This window comes from Puntigrus tetrazona, chromosome 3 (assembly GCF_018831695.1).
Source record: "Puntigrus tetrazona isolate hp1 chromosome 3, ASM1883169v1, whole genome shotgun sequence".
Lineage (NCBI taxonomy): Eukaryota > Metazoa > Chordata > Actinopteri > Cypriniformes > Cyprinidae > Puntigrus > Puntigrus tetrazona.
Window position 1 is genome coordinate 9,832,493 of NC_056701.1, and position 16,215 is coordinate 9,848,707.

The following is a 16,215-nucleotide window of genomic DNA, read 5'->3' on the forward strand; positions in this document are numbered from 1 at the left end:
AAGATGATATTAATCTGTTATTAGGTCGCAGATGGACGGGCGCGATTTTTTCTTTGTCTCGTTACATATCGATGACACGTTGACCAGATGGAGGTCGCTTTGAGAAACAGGCAGTCAAGCTGTGAGGGGATTAATGAGAGGGTTCAGAAACGTTTTTTTTAAATCTTAATATATTGTGTATTAATAATGTAAAAATACACATTTAATATTTCCATGTAGCCTAGTATGTGTGCGTCGACATCAATATAGATGAGCGCTTAAAGCTTTTAATATTAAGAATTTTTCAAGTTATCTTATATGTACAATATATTAACTGAATTTGACTATTGTAAATATTAATTACACCTTAATCAGTTTTCATAAACACTAATATACAACAGCGGTATTATAGCTTTTATATATATGTGTGTGTGTGTATATATATATATATATATATATATATATATATATATATATATATATGTATATATATATATATATATATGTATATATGTATATATGTATATATGTATATATGTATGTATATATATGTATGTATATATATATGTATATATATATATATATATATATATATGTATATATATATATATATATATATATATATATATATATATATGTATATATATATATATATATATATATATATATATATATATATGTATATATATATATATATATATATATATATATATATATATATATATATATATATATATATATATATATATATATATATATATGTATATGTATATATATATATATGTATATATATGTATATATATATATATGTATATATATATATATATATATATATATATATATATATATATATATATATATATATATATATATATATATATATATATATATATATATATATATATATATATATGTATATATATATATATATATATATATATATATATAGTAGATATCTTCATTTCTTAAAAATATGCATAATACACATATTTATAAGTGTAATGTGTATCTTTATCTGTTTATCTTAAAAAATTATCTTAAAATATTATTTACAATATATTTGCCATACAGAGAATGCACTGTAAATAACATGTTCTATTAATAATAAATGAATACACATTTATTCATGTTTTATATATGTACGTGTTTCTACATTTATACATAAAGGACTCAAATAAAGCTACAGTTAAAAAAAAAATAGGAGAAGTTTCTTTTAATATAAAAAGTAAACTTGAAAAGAAAAAGGACAAACATACAAATAAATAAAAAAAAATCATTTTGGTAATTATAAAATACAGTATTTAGGCCAACAATTTGCACAGTATAGTGTCACGGTAGGCAGTAGAGGTCATACAAACATTAAAATAGTGCAACACAGATATTACAGCAGTCCAACTATAGTAGGTAGGTGAGAGTATTGCTAGATCAGGACGTTATCTACATTCAGCAACATCTAAATCATTCTCCTTTTTTCCAGTTTACATACTAGTGCATAAAGTAGACCGAATACATTACATTACTGTGCATTTACAATAACATGAACATTGAATTGAAAGTATGATTGGGTGCAGCAGTGGCAGTAAAACTCAAACGCAGTCAGTGCTCTTTTGTTAGTGCAGAACTTTTTCCACAGTTAATCACTATATTAATGCCTCGTGCTTCCTCCGTTACCTAAAGGGACACGCACTCAGAGAACGAGCCAGGATCTCCACCATATAACTTTTTTTTTTGCTTTTATGCATCAACGCTTGAGCCAAGAGCCGAATTACTTTTAAAAACAGTTTGCGTGAAAATGACGTGAAAGATTAAACGCATCTCCTCTGAGCGAGTCGGTCTCCGGGCTCAGTCTGTCAGTGGTTAGTCTTCAAAAAGACATAGAGCTTTTTACAAATGCTTTAATCCACTGAGTGCAAGCAGATAAATCAAACGGCACTACAAGGTTTTATGTGGCATTCACACAAACACACACACACACACATGGTTGCCCTCTTTCTCACACACACACACAAGCGCACGAGATGGGGAAAGACAGCACAAACAAACAAAAGGAGGAAACGCAGAGGAGCATCTGAATGCCGTGTGTTGGTTAGAACCTAAAATTACCTCCGACGTTGAGCAAGAAGCTCATTTTTCTCTACTGATGACTACTTTGACCGGTTCCGCCACTTCTGTGCCCATGAAGATCATAATGACTCTGTTTACAGCAGATAACCTCTCAGAGTAAACAGACTGCAGCTCCGGGAGAGGGAGACTGGCTCAGGAATGCGCACAGTGTGTTTTAGTGTGTGGCTGGGCTTGAATGACGAAGCGGGAGATCGTGTCTGGCTTTACATCCACCCGCGCTTGGCTCCGCCACACCTCAGCACTCCACCCGCCGAAAACTGGATCGACTGAGTGAATTCCTGGAAAGATGAGCAAGAACAGATCCACCATTCAGATAAATCCCTTCTGGTGCCTTTGGGTCATGTTATCACTTACTACAGGAAAGGTGGTTTGAAGGAGGAACAACAAGTTACTTAAAAACGCTTTCATTTATTATTATTATTATTATTATTATTAAATAGTTTTTGTCCATTTAGTAAACTATATGTTTTTTGCATTGTTTTTAACTGTATTATTATTATTATTATTATTATTATTATTATTATTACTACTACTTATGTGTCTAATTTAATTAAATATTATTAATATATTTATCAAATGCACAAATAACTGCATATATTTTAGCTATTATTTAATATTTCTATATATTAGGTGACTAGACACTTGCAAAAATGCTTTTATTTTATTTTTTAACTCATTATTAGCTGTGGTTATTTATTAAATACTTTTTAAACAAAGAGTGAACAGACACGTTAAAAATGTCTTTTTTTAATTGTAATAATTACACAATATATTATTTTGTTATTATTATTAATAACAACAACAGTAATATTAATATTAAATCTATTTATTTTAATAATTACATAAAATTTCAATGTCTAATAAAATGGATATCATGAAACATACACAATTTCACAGCAATTTATTCAGTAACACAAGAAGTACATTTTCAAGGTAATATTTTCTCAAATTCAGTTTTATTTTTTTACCAAATTGTGTGTTTAATATTAACATTTTTTAAGTATTTAATATTTATTTACTGACTGTAGATGCAACAATATTTTAGTGTGCCATGCATGTTATATACCAAAAAAATCAGGATGCACAGATTTTGAATGAGTTTGACGGTCACCCAGCTGCTGTTGTTGAATTCAGATGAATTCTGCGTGATGTTACCTCTGTGTTGGTGTGGACGGCAGAGGCAGCGGTCTGTAGAGTTGAGGGATTTTACGGTTGATAAGAGGAAACAGAGCTTCTCTCAGTTTAGTGTAGTTCCGCTCAAGCTCTCGATGGTACTCCTTCTGATCCGGACCGATCAGAGACTTGTTCTTCCTCAGAGCATCCTCACACCTGAGTCAAGAACACGTCAGTACATTAGAAGAGACCCAGAACTGTCAGTCCAAGAAAAGCCTGTCCATTTTAATGAACGGCTAACCAGAAAAAACACTGCTTTAACTGGAGGATTCAGTTCAAACCTTCCATCACTTGTTCACTTGGTTCTTAGCCATGGGAAGATACCACGCTGATCTGTGGTTTAGGTAATTGGCAGCTTGAGCATGTTAGAAATAGACTGTGGCCATGTTTAGAACCCTAAAGATCTAAACCAAGGCCACATAACACTAGGGATGTTAAACTTGGGGCTGACAGCAAATCAATTTGATTCTCTATTCAATGCCGTTTAGCTTGAATCAATGGTACATTTTCAATTAAATATGATATACTGAACTTTATGATTCATGGTCAAACGCTTTCACGAATCTCAAAATACTACTTAATATGTATCTTAAGCATTACTTATATACACCTCCAAAATTAAAAAATCGTAAAACACTGCTCATTTATAAATGATTGCACTCTACTATAAATCCCTTTTTTCCCCATCGGTTTCATTCATTATTTTTTATTATAATCATTTCTTACATCTACCGTTTACAAGCTAGCATAACAGGGACAATAAACGAACAAAATAAAACATAAAAAGCAAACAATGACGAAAGAAGAGATCCGAGTAAAAACATTCACACACGTACTTCTACTTTAAATCACGTATGTTGATTAGTAATTTTGGTTACACTTTATTTTGAGATGTCCTTGTTAATATTAGTCAACCACATTTACTTACAATATGGGCTTAGGGTTATTTGCGCGTAATTCTGCATAATTTATTGCTATTATAATACTAAGTACACGTAATGTGTAACAAGGACACTTTGAAATAAAGTGTTACGGTAATTTTAAGCACTAAAGCAGTTGCACTGGCATTGTTTAAAGAATGAAGCTCTTCCTATTCAACTGATAAAGTGAGCGAGAATGTGCGCATGAAAGTCACTCCACCTTTTCGTGAAGTCCTTGAAGCAGAGGCGCAGTTTATTGTGATGCCGGAAGAGTTTGGGGTCCTCGGGAATTTCTGACAGGAAGACCTGAGCCACCTCCAGCGGACCCTTTGAGACAACGTGAACGGGTTCACATACACAAACAAAGCGACATACTAGAGGAAAGCCATCTGATCTAGAATATCACCTGATTAACAGTGGTGCCGACACAACCCTGAAGCACCATCTGGAGCATCTTTGAGTCGGCGGGGTCCTGATGGGTCGCGAAGGCCAGCTCCTGAGTTTTCTTCTGCATATCCTCGATGGCCACCTCCATCGGCATCAGAATGATCTGCAGGGGAGGAGGACAAATATTTAGAAGATCTGCCTCCAGGCTAGTTACGGACCTTCCGAAGTGAAGCGCACCCACACCTCCTCTTTGTGGATGACGTTGATGCGGGTCTTGATGTAGGGGAAGGCGTGGGACGTGGTGAGGATGGTCTTGCGTTTGTACTGCTCGTGCAGGTCTCCGTGGGCCCGGCCGTCCAGCGTGAACGGGGTACAGTACATGAACGTGCGCAGGTTGTAGTTCTTGTCGAAGTACGTGATGCGCTCCTTCAGCTCGTAGGTGTCGAAGAAGGGCTCCACGTATGTGATCTGCAGATATGCCTGGGCAATATAAACACACACAGCTCTGGTCAACGTGGAGGCCTTATGTACGGAACTGAAATTTTATTAAATGAATTCATGCTGCTACTGTTAACTAAACGAAAATTAAATCTAAAAACAATTAAAAAAAAAACTAAACAAAAACATTAGTGTCAAACGATTAATCTAAAATAAAAGTTTTTTAATATGTGTATCGTATATATTTCTTATGTATATATAAATACACAGCCATACAGCACATATTATATATAAATATTAAATAAATACACATTTTTTGGTAAACACATACATGCATCTGTACGCATTTATATATTTACATAAATATACACAGTACACACATATTATGTAAATAAGTTTTATTCTAAATGAGATTGTGATTAATTATTTTACAGCACTAAAAATAAGGTGAAGGGCTAAAAATAGTTGCATTAAAATAACAAAACCCAAAAAATAATGAAAAAAAAAAGACAAAAATCACATAAAATTATATTATTAATAAATGTAACAGTCAATTACAAAAATTATATAAATTTCTATGTTTTTTTAAATATATACACACACACACACACATATAGATATGGTACTAAATGAATATGAATGTATTTTTGTTTAATAAGAAGACGTTATCTTTTATCTCTATGTCTTTAGTCGTACTAGAATTATATCATATCTTACCTTATTGGGATCCAGTTTGTTTTTGTCAACAGGGTTGGAGTCCTTGATGATCACCACCATTTCATCACCAAAGCGTTCAGAGTAAAATTCCTGTAAAAAGGAAATCAGCACAAATCTTACAAATGATAACCATTTAATCCTATAATATTTTTAAACATTTATTATTATTATAATTATTCAAATAAAATATTCTGATTTTATCAGAAATGTACCTCCAGTCTATGCGAGATCTCAGCCAGTTTGGTGATTGAAGGCTCTTTATAGACAAACTCCTGCTCGTCCAGATCTCCAAAGCGGCATCCATAGAAGCCCACGCGGAAGTAGGTGCCAAACATCCTCTATGGCCTGAACATTTAGGGCAGCAACAATTGAGATACATGCAAGAAGAGAAAAGAGCATGGTGTGTCACATAAAAGCCTAAGTAGCATCATTTTATTGTGTTTCAGCCACATCGTGCCTAAAGGCACACCACTGATGGCACGGAGGATGGGTTTATGGATCCGAATGCGTGCGCCCCAGGGCAACACTGACTTGTGTCACTCTTGTGAAATGGCCTTACATAAGTGTGTCAGAGATGGTGAACCTTACAGAGGGATGGATGTTGGGTAACCAAGTTCATGTTCACTCACCAGAAAAACATCCAGACCGCACACGGGGAGAGCGATGGAGAAATAAAAAGAGATAAAGACCAGAGACAGTTAGTTTCTGTGTGGGAAAGAATTCCCTCTCGCATAAACCGCAACATATGGTCTTGATAAATACAGAAGCGCAGTGTGATCGATCAGCCGTACCTCCCATCCTGAGCTCTGTGTGTGGACACAGCAGGAGACACATCGACACCGACAAGACAAGAGAAGAGACATCAATCAAACATCTAAACCACACACATTAGAATAACACTGAGCTTTACACCACAGCTCAGCAGCTAAAGTCTGCGTTCCAGATCTCAGCCCAAGACCGGCTTTATCTGGAGCACAAATAAATAAATAAAATGAAGAATAAACATACCTGTAGAACATCACAAACTGTAAAACTATGATTTAAAGGGACCGCTCACCAAAAAAAGGAAATTAATGATTTACTCAAGCCATCCTAGGTGTATATGGCTTTATTTTTCCAGAATAATACGATCAGAGTTATGCTATATTAAAAAACGTCCTGCTCTTCCAAGTTTTGTAATGGCAGCTGAGATGTTGTTGTCCAAAAAAAGCGCATATATGCATAAAGAATTTAAACAGAAGAAGGAGCCGTGTGGAGCTCCGTGTGGATGGTATTTCAGATACTTTCAGCGCTTTAACACAGGCTTCCTGAGTCAACAAACCTGATTGTATACTTTGTTGAAGGCGTCCTGCAGCTTGCCGTGGACGGAGGCCAGCTTCTTAAAGTCTCTGTTGGCCTCGTGAATGGGACAAAGGATTTTGTAGACTTCATTTATGGCCTCGTACATGGCAGCCTGGAGGAGAGACAGAACCTCAGTCAACCTTCAGTTAATAATGCAATAAAAATGTGTGGCGCTGGATTGGATATGAGACTAATCCATTTGATTCCACTGGATGCACTCGGTCTCTGTGACTGTGGAGAGAGTGACGATACGTGAGCTGCTCTCACCATGTTGAAAGAAGCAGCTGCTTGCTCCAGGAGTCCCACGAGCCCAGACTCACTGAAGTACTTCCCTGAACAGATGCCCTCCTCCTCTGGGGACAGAATATCATCAGACACCGCAGACTCCTCCAGCACATTGGACGAAATACTCTGTGAAATGCAATCGAAGTGTACACAATACACAAAATTTATCATGGTATCAGCATACATTACAATAGTTTTTTTTTTTTATAAACAGCAAAGTGTTCGTGTGTTTTCAATATATTCCATCAAGATGTAAAACTATTATTTTCTTATTAAATTGTACTTAGAAAATATATAAAAAACATAACTGATTAAACTTTATATTATTTTAGTAAAATGTTTAAAATTAATTAATAATGTGTAGAATTATTTTAATATGTTTGCAAATAATTATGGAATTAATAAAGGAATTATTATTTATAACATTGTAAAACGATAAAAACAACAAATGTTATTAACTGTATTAAATCCAGTGAAAAAATATTTAATTTCAACCTTTTCAGGAACTGATAACAAAAATATTTTAAAGCCTCAGAATCCTGTCTTTTATCATTTTCATAATTTCTTGAAATGTTCATACACAGCTATTTTCAGTCATTTAAATTTTACAAAGAATTTAGTAATGCAAGTTGTTTTGACTTATTTTTTACATTATCTTTTTGTTTCAAAAAACAAAACAACTAAAAATTATATATATATATATATATATATATATACATATATATATATATATATATATATATATATATATATATATATATATATATATACATATATGTATATATATATATATATATATATATATATATATATATATATATATATATATATATATATACATACACACACACACACACACACTTACTTTTTGGTAAACAACAATTCAAAATCAGCAGCTAGAATACTGAGTAAGACCACTGCAAGAAAGCACATTCCACCCGTCTTGGGAAGTAGAGAAAAAAAAAATCGTGCTAGCTTCCTAGTTAGTTTTCATATTTATTATAAAATTCCCATGCTCACTTATAAGGCCTTGAACAAGTTGGCTCCTCAATATTTTTCAGAGCTTTTAACCCCCTATACTCTCAGACGTGTTCTACCCTGCTCTGAAGCAGGTCTTTAAACTGTTCCAACAACTCTGCTTAAAACTACGGGTTCATCAGGCTTTCTCTGCATGGCCTCTTAAATTGTGGAATTCCTTGCCCTCTATAAAAATGCAGAATCCCTTACTGTTTTTAAATCTTAAATTGTCTCTTACTTTTTTATGTTAGCTTTTATGTGATTGCTCTGTGGTTTATATTGGCTTTGTGTTGTCTGATTGCTTTATCGCTTGTGTACTTTTGTATCTCTTTACTTAATTTTTGCATATGTATGTAAAATGCTTTTAAATCACAACTTTTAAAAGGCTCTAGGACACAAGAGGTGTCCTCATAAAGCATATATTCAAGAACAAGCACAGGATTTTACCTGGAATGACACACAGCCAATAGGGAGGTAGCGGCAATCTTCAAGCATGTTGAGGTACTCCGCCACCAGGGCGGCGCTATGCACCAGACAGTGTGCTGCCTCCGCGTGGTTCCCTCTCTCCGAGTGCTTCCCGGCCATGTTCTGCAGCCAGGTGAGCCTCAGATCAGGAGAGTTCTGATAGCCTTTAGCAATCCTACACAGAGAGGAGACATCTGTACATACATCACAGGAGACACATCGAACGTTCTTTGGTTTTTATGATGATAAAGCACCGACCTGTACATGAGGTCTATAAGCATCTCTGGGTCCTGCTGGTGCTCCTTCATCTTCACAGTGTCGGTCAGAATCATGTGGAGATTGAAGACGAGATCTTGCACCTACAGACATGACCAAATAAATGTGACTCACTATTATGGTAATATCATATATGTGCTATTATAGTTTTTGTTAAAATTTTGAGTTTAGTTTGAAAGTTTTTAAAGAATTTGTTGTGTTTGTGTGGAAATTTTATACATCTAAAATACATTTTTTATAACAAATGCATACAAATTTTGATGTTTATCATTGTTGATGTATAGCATAACTTTAGCATAGTTTCTGTATAAAAAAAGAAAATAAAATCCATCCCTTTATGTATCCTTTGGCTTTTAAAGCTTTTCAACCAACAACCTTTCAGCGACCAGCTCCGATCCAAATGTCTGATACCTGCTCAGGGAACGGTGAGTCTCTGAGCTCCAGGTCATCCTCTGCGTATGTGAGAATGGTTTTTAAAGAGCGCCGCAAATGCTCTTCGTTGAACTTCGTCGAGGTTCCCACGAGTGAAGACAGAGACATGGTGACCTGCATCTTCACACGGGCGAAATTCTACAGAAACAGGAGACAAGACAGGAGTTAGTCGATCGTACTTCTCCTCTATGAGCTGGAAAAAGGAGAGCAGTTCGCATGGCATTGTGCCTTACGTTGCCGATCTCGAAGTTCTGTCTCATGAGCAGGTAGAGGGATGCGCTGGCGTGGCTGCGTACGGAGCTCACGCTGCTGCTGCAGTGACGCAGTAACCTCAAACACAGATCAGCACAGAGCTCGGTGTCCTCCTCAAACAGCATCTCTGGGAACTACAGAAACACATGGGCGAAGCGGAGTTTATTCCACAGTTTCCTTTGTGAACTAAGTCAGATAATATGTACAACAAGGCCTGGACCACAAGGGAAGGTCTTACGGTTTAAAATTTGATTTATGTAATGACAATGATTTTCAAATGCAACACACACACAAAGCATGATGAACTATGTAATATTTCATTCCATAAGTAAAAGTGAGAGCTACATATCAAGTTGTAACAATGAAAATTGCTGTCTGTGATTGCCAGGATGTTCCTAGGATGTTTGTTCTTGTTTAATTTGCTCCAGTGTGCAGTTGTTTTTAGAGTTACGAATTAACAAGCTTTGCTAACGTCGGACACAAACCTTGTAGACCAAAGCCCTCTGTGTGCTGAAGCAGTGCTGCAGGAAGAGAGCACTCTGGTTTCCTGCCATACTGTGGAGGAGGACTCTCAGCACGCCACCCAAAACGCTCTCCTTCAGCTCTGACATCACCACCGTCTGACGCAGAAACACACACAAACACTTAGGAACTATGTGGAAATGACCCACGCCACAATGCATGGCTTTTGTAGTAAATGCATTCAAATGAGTCACAAGGTCCGCTTTACTTTGACAATGATCTCTAGTGTGTCCAGGCTTATGAGAGCAGCTTCTGTGGCCAAGTTTCCATCCACTACAGACTCCTGCTCCACCTCTGCCTTGGTTCTGCACAGAGACAGTGTTTACAGTAAGCTATTCATAGTGCCTATACAACACACACACACACACACACACACACACACACAGTATGTGTAGCCAGTGATTATGTACGTAATTGAATTGACAGACAGAGGAACATCATTCAGATGTCCAGTGAAAGTGAACAGCAACAAAATACCCACTTGTCCACTCTGTCTGCGTTCTGTCTCCAGTGAGTGACGTTTTTCCTCCAGCGGACGTTCTCCTGACCTCCATAAGGACTGCGCTCTGAGGAACGCACGGGAGCAGAGGTGAATGACAAATTCAGTGCTTTGACATTAACTCGCACAGATACCAACAGAGCGTGTGGTGTACCTCGGCAGCGACGGACCATCTCCTGTCTGGCTCCGATAGTGCCCAGTATGGCCTCCTCCAGACGGGCCTTCATGTCCTGAGACTTCTTAAAGGTCAGGCTGTTTATCCTCTCCAGGGCTTTCTTCCCCTGAGAAGAGACACAATGAACAGTAAGATGATTTAATTTCTGAATGTGTCAGAGGGAATGGTGCAACACCAGAAACAAATTCCAAAATTTGTGTTATTTGAAAGAGGTCATGTGATATTTTTAGCTTATTTTTTCTCCTTGTGGTCCGTGCATACAATGCTAGCAAAGGTTTTGTGCCAAAAATAATTGTTCCTGATCATTTTTCCCTTTCTCTGGCCCTCGAAATTAAACAGGATGTTCAGCCAAATATAGATTTAAATTGGCATATCCTCAACGTAGCCTCTTTGTGTGTGTGTGTAACATATATACATATATACATATATATATACACACACACACATATATACATATATATATATTTACTTTTTTAAATTTAGTGCTGTCAAAGAATAAAGGTTTTTGTTTACGTAACATTTGTATGTGTACTGTGTTTATTATAATTTTACATGTACATGTAAACGTAATTTTTTAAATAAAAATAATTGCATCATTAAAAATGTCTTTAAAAGCCTGATTTTCCAACATTTTAAAAAGCGTTCAGAAGAATATGCGTATCCTATGGGAGACTATCCAAAGCAATCTCTTCACTTCCTGTCCATGACTGCATGGACCATGTTTCTAAATACCAAATGGTCATTAGTAAGTAGGGCATGTGGATGTACCTTGTATTCAAAACAGGACAGACAGAGGTGAAGAAGATCAAGCAAGCGGTTGATTTGTGGCACAGACAGGTCTGAGACCCAGCGTTCCAACAGGCCAGCGTCTGCGTTCTTCAACACCCAGAGGAAACAAACCAACAGCGTCCTGCTGCACTCGGCAGAGAGGGTGCTACACTGACGGCCCGCCTGACCAAGAAACAAACAAGAACACTTACACTCGTGCAGACAAAACATAACAAAACCGATCGATTAGACATCACATCCGGCAGGCTGTTTATGACAAACGTATACAGAGGACGTCCTTACACACCCATTTGTATAATAAATACTAAGACGCGCATGATCCGCATTTCCGCACACAAGCAATTAATATTCACTAATGAACAGGAAACTCTCAGAGCAAACAGTACGCAGTAATTCCCATCTAGTGGTGGAGAGCAGCGCCGCAGCCAACAGAATGGACAGGAGTGAATATGAAGGGCTCCTCTAGTGGCCGTATTAAGACACTGCAGCTGTGACTTCGTTCAGATGAATTTGAGGGAAAATTCCAGCAATCTATGAATGATCACAAGTAATTCTATTTCTGTTGTTTGTCTTTTCCATTTATTCCACTAGAGCAACAGCATGGGGAAAAAAATGTAAGCCACAGAAAACTTTAAGTGCAAAAATATGGCTTATTTCTGAAAAGTAAGTTTTTTTTGTTTTTGTTTTCTTTCATTTTGGAACTTTTCAGATAAAAAAAAAAAAAAAAAAAAAAGGGAAAAAAATATTGTGAAATTATTAAGGGCACATGATTAGAACACGTTGCAGGCCAGACTTGAATCTCCCTTACCTGTATGCACACCAGGGCTTAACATGAATGAATGGTCACAGTTCTCAAAAATTTGTGGGTCAATAAAGATTGACAAAAGTGACATTTTGTTGTATAACTTAAAAAAAAGGTTTACACAGAAATGTAAGGCAGCACAATTGTTTTTATTTTTTGAATAAACATGCACTGCTGTTCAAAAATGTTAACACTTGACGGCCTTCGTTCATAGAGTTATTAACACTGGTCAGCGAGCAGGTACTCACCACGGATGGCAGAGTGAAGGGGTTGGCTTTGGAATGGGGGAGCGGTGAGCCAGCTATTGCCATGGCAACAGACTGGCTGATGGTGCCGTTGTCTGGGTCGCTATCGTCGACGAGCGCCGAGGCGTGACGTACGCGCTGTGGGGACGTGTCTGGGACACACAAAGGTGGAGAGATACAGATCTCGGCTGAAATGGGACTTTTGTTCAGTTTTTAATGACTCTGCGGAGCGCTGACCTTTAAAAGACTATTCAGCTCGTAAACAAAGAGTTTATATAAATAACCGCGGAGATAAGAAGTCCGCTCCACTGTGGTGAAGTCACTAACCGGTGAAGTCGTGAAGCTGGGGCAGCGTCTCCATGACAATGGGGATGAGTGGCAGGTAGAGCTGGGCGACGTGCGAGCGGACCTGGGGGTCTGTGTAGCGGGGGTCCGCGTCGTGACTGCACTGCAAAGAATGCAGCGCACTAATGGCCTTCTTGTGTAGGAAGAACACACTGAGAAAGAGGTGCGAGATGGGATTTTTGAGGTGTTGGAATATATGCATTTTTAAAGCCCTATTTATAAAAGCAGCTTGAAAACAGTGCAAAGTTTTTTTATACGCTGATTTAAAGGGATAGTTCTCGACTAATGAAAGGCTTTACTTAACCTCAAGTCATACCGAGTGTGTACGACTTTCTTCTTTCAGACGAATACAATCTGAGTTATATTAAAATGCATCTATCCATCATATAAAGCGCTCCACGTGGCACTGGGAGTTTTATAAAGGCTTCGTGAATGACAGTTAGATTATGTTTCATAGTTTTGAATATGGATATTTTTCTCACAAAAAAAGCATCAATTCACTTCTGAAGGCCTTTATTAAACTTCTGGAGGCGTGTAGAGCAGGACAGATGCTTCAAAATCATTAACTGCCATTATAAAGCATTAAAGGGCATTTTTAACATAAAACCGATGGCATTTGCCTGAAAGGAGAAAGTAATTTACACCTAGGAAGGCTTAAAAGGTAAATCATGAGTAAGTCACGGGCTAATTAAATTTTTTGAGCTAATAGAGCTAATAAAAATTCAAGTGATCCATCATTTATTTGTAATTATTTTTTCCATAGCTTTCCATAATTTATCACACACTGTTTACTCGGAAAACTGTCAGACAACGTTGAAGAAATATTTCCTTCAATACCTTTAATATTTGTATTAATGTTTAAGTTTCTTTCCCACTTTATTTATAGGGTTTTCCACAACTTATGAAATATGGAACATTTTAGGTTACTGCTGTACACATCAACATATGTAGAGAAAGAAGATCCAAGATGATACATTTAACAGTTTTAACCAAAGAGTGTTCTTGTCATTAGCATATTTCCTCCTACTGGACGGAATCATAGTCTGAAGCAAAAAGTAAAAATCACGGCCTGCGTTCATTACACACTACATGATTTTCTGGGAAATCTGTCAACTGCTCAAAATCCAGCACTGACTCCAAATGGGCTCAGGCACAGTAATATACTGCGGCCTTTAAATATGATACTGAAATTGTGGCATTGTGCTATTTCACCATTATAAGTACTGATTTCTAAAATTTTGGGAATTGTTACGAGCCCATTTGTTTAATTGTGAATATCTGACATGAGTTGAAAATATCTAGATGTTTCTCCCTGGTGAAATACTTGAGCGTGTGAGCGGAAGAATGTTTCTCACCCCTCTCCATCCGGCTCCAGGATGAGTGACAGTTCAGCCAACAGCAGACCAGAAAGAAAATGCTGCTGTCGAAAAGGCACCGACAGTTCAAACATGCTCACCACACCCTGATCCTGAACGTGACTGGAGAACGCTGAGCTCTACAAGAGAAGACACAGAAAAAGCCTGCTTCAGCGCTGCCAAGCGCAGTTTATTCCCTAAGAGGATTCCACCGAGTGTGTCCGGCTTGATATAATGTGGCTGTATGGCAGACGTTCAGCAGACAGAAACATAACATATCCATCATGACAGGATTTAAACTCCACAGTGAGAAACACTCCAACGCACAATTACAAGCAAATCAGGAAACTCTACAGCACTGACACTAGATTTCTGTGGAGTATTAGAATGTGGTCAGTTTATATAAACATTTGGAGAAGAGCACTCCGTCTAATCCACCCAAGAAAACATCCAGCTCTCGAGAGCGGAACAAAACAAATGTGTAATTATTGTTGAATTTCACAACTAGTCAAGCTGGAGGAGTAAAGTAAATCTGCCTGACTCTATTTAACATCCCTCACTCATAATTACAGTCCGAGATGAAGAATGAAATGAATGCTCAGGAACAGATACAAGGTCAGCTCTAACAGTTGATGCGGTATAATGTCAGTTACCAAAATTATGGCTACAATAATTATTTATGATCATTTTTGTATCAATGAATGAATAAAATCGATTTTATGTTTTTGCACTAATCTTTAAACGTTTGGGGTCAATAAGATTTTTTAAGCATTAAAAGAAACCGTAAGGCATTTATAATGTTACACAAGGTTGATATTTCAAATAGATCATTGTTTGTTATGAAAAATATTAAGTAGCTGTTTTCAAGATTGATTAGTTAGTGAGTAAAATTGATATAGCACCTTTCACAGAGAAGGAGTCACGAAGGGCTTTACAAAACAAACTAAACACCAGCTGTATAAACACCACCAAATATCACAAAAAATTAGCTTCCAGGCCATACTGCTAGCTAAAAGCTCATCCAAAAAGATACGTCTGAAAGAGTCTTCAATGTTGATAAAAATAAGAAAATGTTTCTTGTCCAGCTAATCAACATAACAAAAGACTAAGAGTAATGGTTACACATGATTTTCAAGCTTTCACAAACGTCTGAACTGAGGTGAATTATTCAGCAACAAGTGAAAAAAAAAAGCCCATAATTTCCCTGCCTACATGTAATTTCCCTTGCAGCGATTGTGTGAATGTGGTCATGAATGTCTAGATATATAATTGGGTCAAACACAGAATCAGCACCCTACGCAGAAAGCCCCAATTTGCTCCCAATTTGTAAAAAAACAAAGCGAAAAATCGTTTTCTGAGACAGCTTGACTTGAAACACTGTACCTGAAACATTCATCTAAGAGTACCAGGAAGTGAGCCAGTTTGCCAGACTGTGCGTGTGTACCTGAGAGGTGGTGGAGGAGGTGGAGGGTGAGGGGGATGCGGGGGGGCTGAGGGCGGCGCAGGGCAGGTTCAGGGTGACGTAGTGCTCGTGACTGCAGACGATCCTTATGAAGTCCATCCTGAGCGCAGTTAGAGAGCTGGGGTTCTGCGCTGTGTGGAGCTTGTTATTAATCTGAAGACACAAACGCACAAACTGTCACCTGTCACTAAAGCTTCTAAGTCGACTTCGCAGCT

The 16,215-nt window shown here is 37.0% G+C and overlaps 1 protein-coding gene across 4 annotated transcripts in view; it reads right to left on the minus strand.

Annotated features, from left to right (window-relative positions):
• Positions 1-1,177: 1,177 nt before the first annotated feature.
• Positions 1,178-16,215, minus strand: part of LOC122338283 (dedicator of cytokinesis protein 7-like) — a 44,908-nt gene continuing 29,870 nt past the window's right edge. For 2 of the 4 annotated variants that reach the window (XM_043233843.1, XM_043233841.1), the window contains 23 exons: positions 15,983-16,153; positions 14,539-14,678; positions 13,166-13,335; positions 12,842-12,990; positions 11,771-11,953; positions 10,982-11,108; positions 10,810-10,894; positions 10,537-10,633; positions 10,292-10,426; positions 9,788-9,940; positions 9,534-9,692; positions 9,105-9,205; positions 8,829-9,021; positions 7,347-7,490; positions 7,060-7,191; positions 6,530-6,544; positions 5,951-6,076; positions 5,739-5,828; positions 4,827-5,063; positions 4,603-4,746; positions 4,417-4,523; positions 3,259-3,432; positions 1,178-2,381 (listed from right to left, as the gene is read on the minus strand). In XM_043233843.1, the coding sequence (XP_043089778.1) occupies positions 2,339-2,381; positions 3,259-3,432; positions 4,417-4,523; positions 4,603-4,746; positions 4,827-5,063; positions 5,739-5,828; positions 5,951-6,076; positions 6,530-6,544; positions 7,060-7,191; positions 7,347-7,490; positions 8,829-9,021; positions 9,105-9,205; positions 9,534-9,692; positions 9,788-9,940; positions 10,292-10,426; positions 10,537-10,633; positions 10,810-10,894; positions 10,982-11,108; positions 11,771-11,953; positions 12,842-12,990; positions 13,166-13,335; positions 14,539-14,678; positions 15,983-16,153 (3,075 nt within the window). In that variant the 3' untranslated portion in view covers positions 1,178-2,338. Of the gene's footprint in view, positions 2,382-3,258; positions 3,433-4,416; positions 4,524-4,602; positions 4,747-4,826; positions 5,064-5,738; positions 5,829-5,950; positions 6,077-6,529; positions 6,545-7,059; positions 7,192-7,346; positions 7,491-8,828; positions 9,022-9,104; positions 9,206-9,533; positions 9,693-9,787; positions 9,941-10,291; positions 10,427-10,536; positions 10,634-10,809; positions 11,109-11,770; positions 11,954-12,841; positions 12,991-13,165; positions 13,336-14,538; positions 14,679-15,982; positions 16,154-16,215 lie in introns of all 4 variants that reach the window. The other 2 variants (XM_043233842.1, XM_043233839.1) reach the window with 1 other exon arrangement.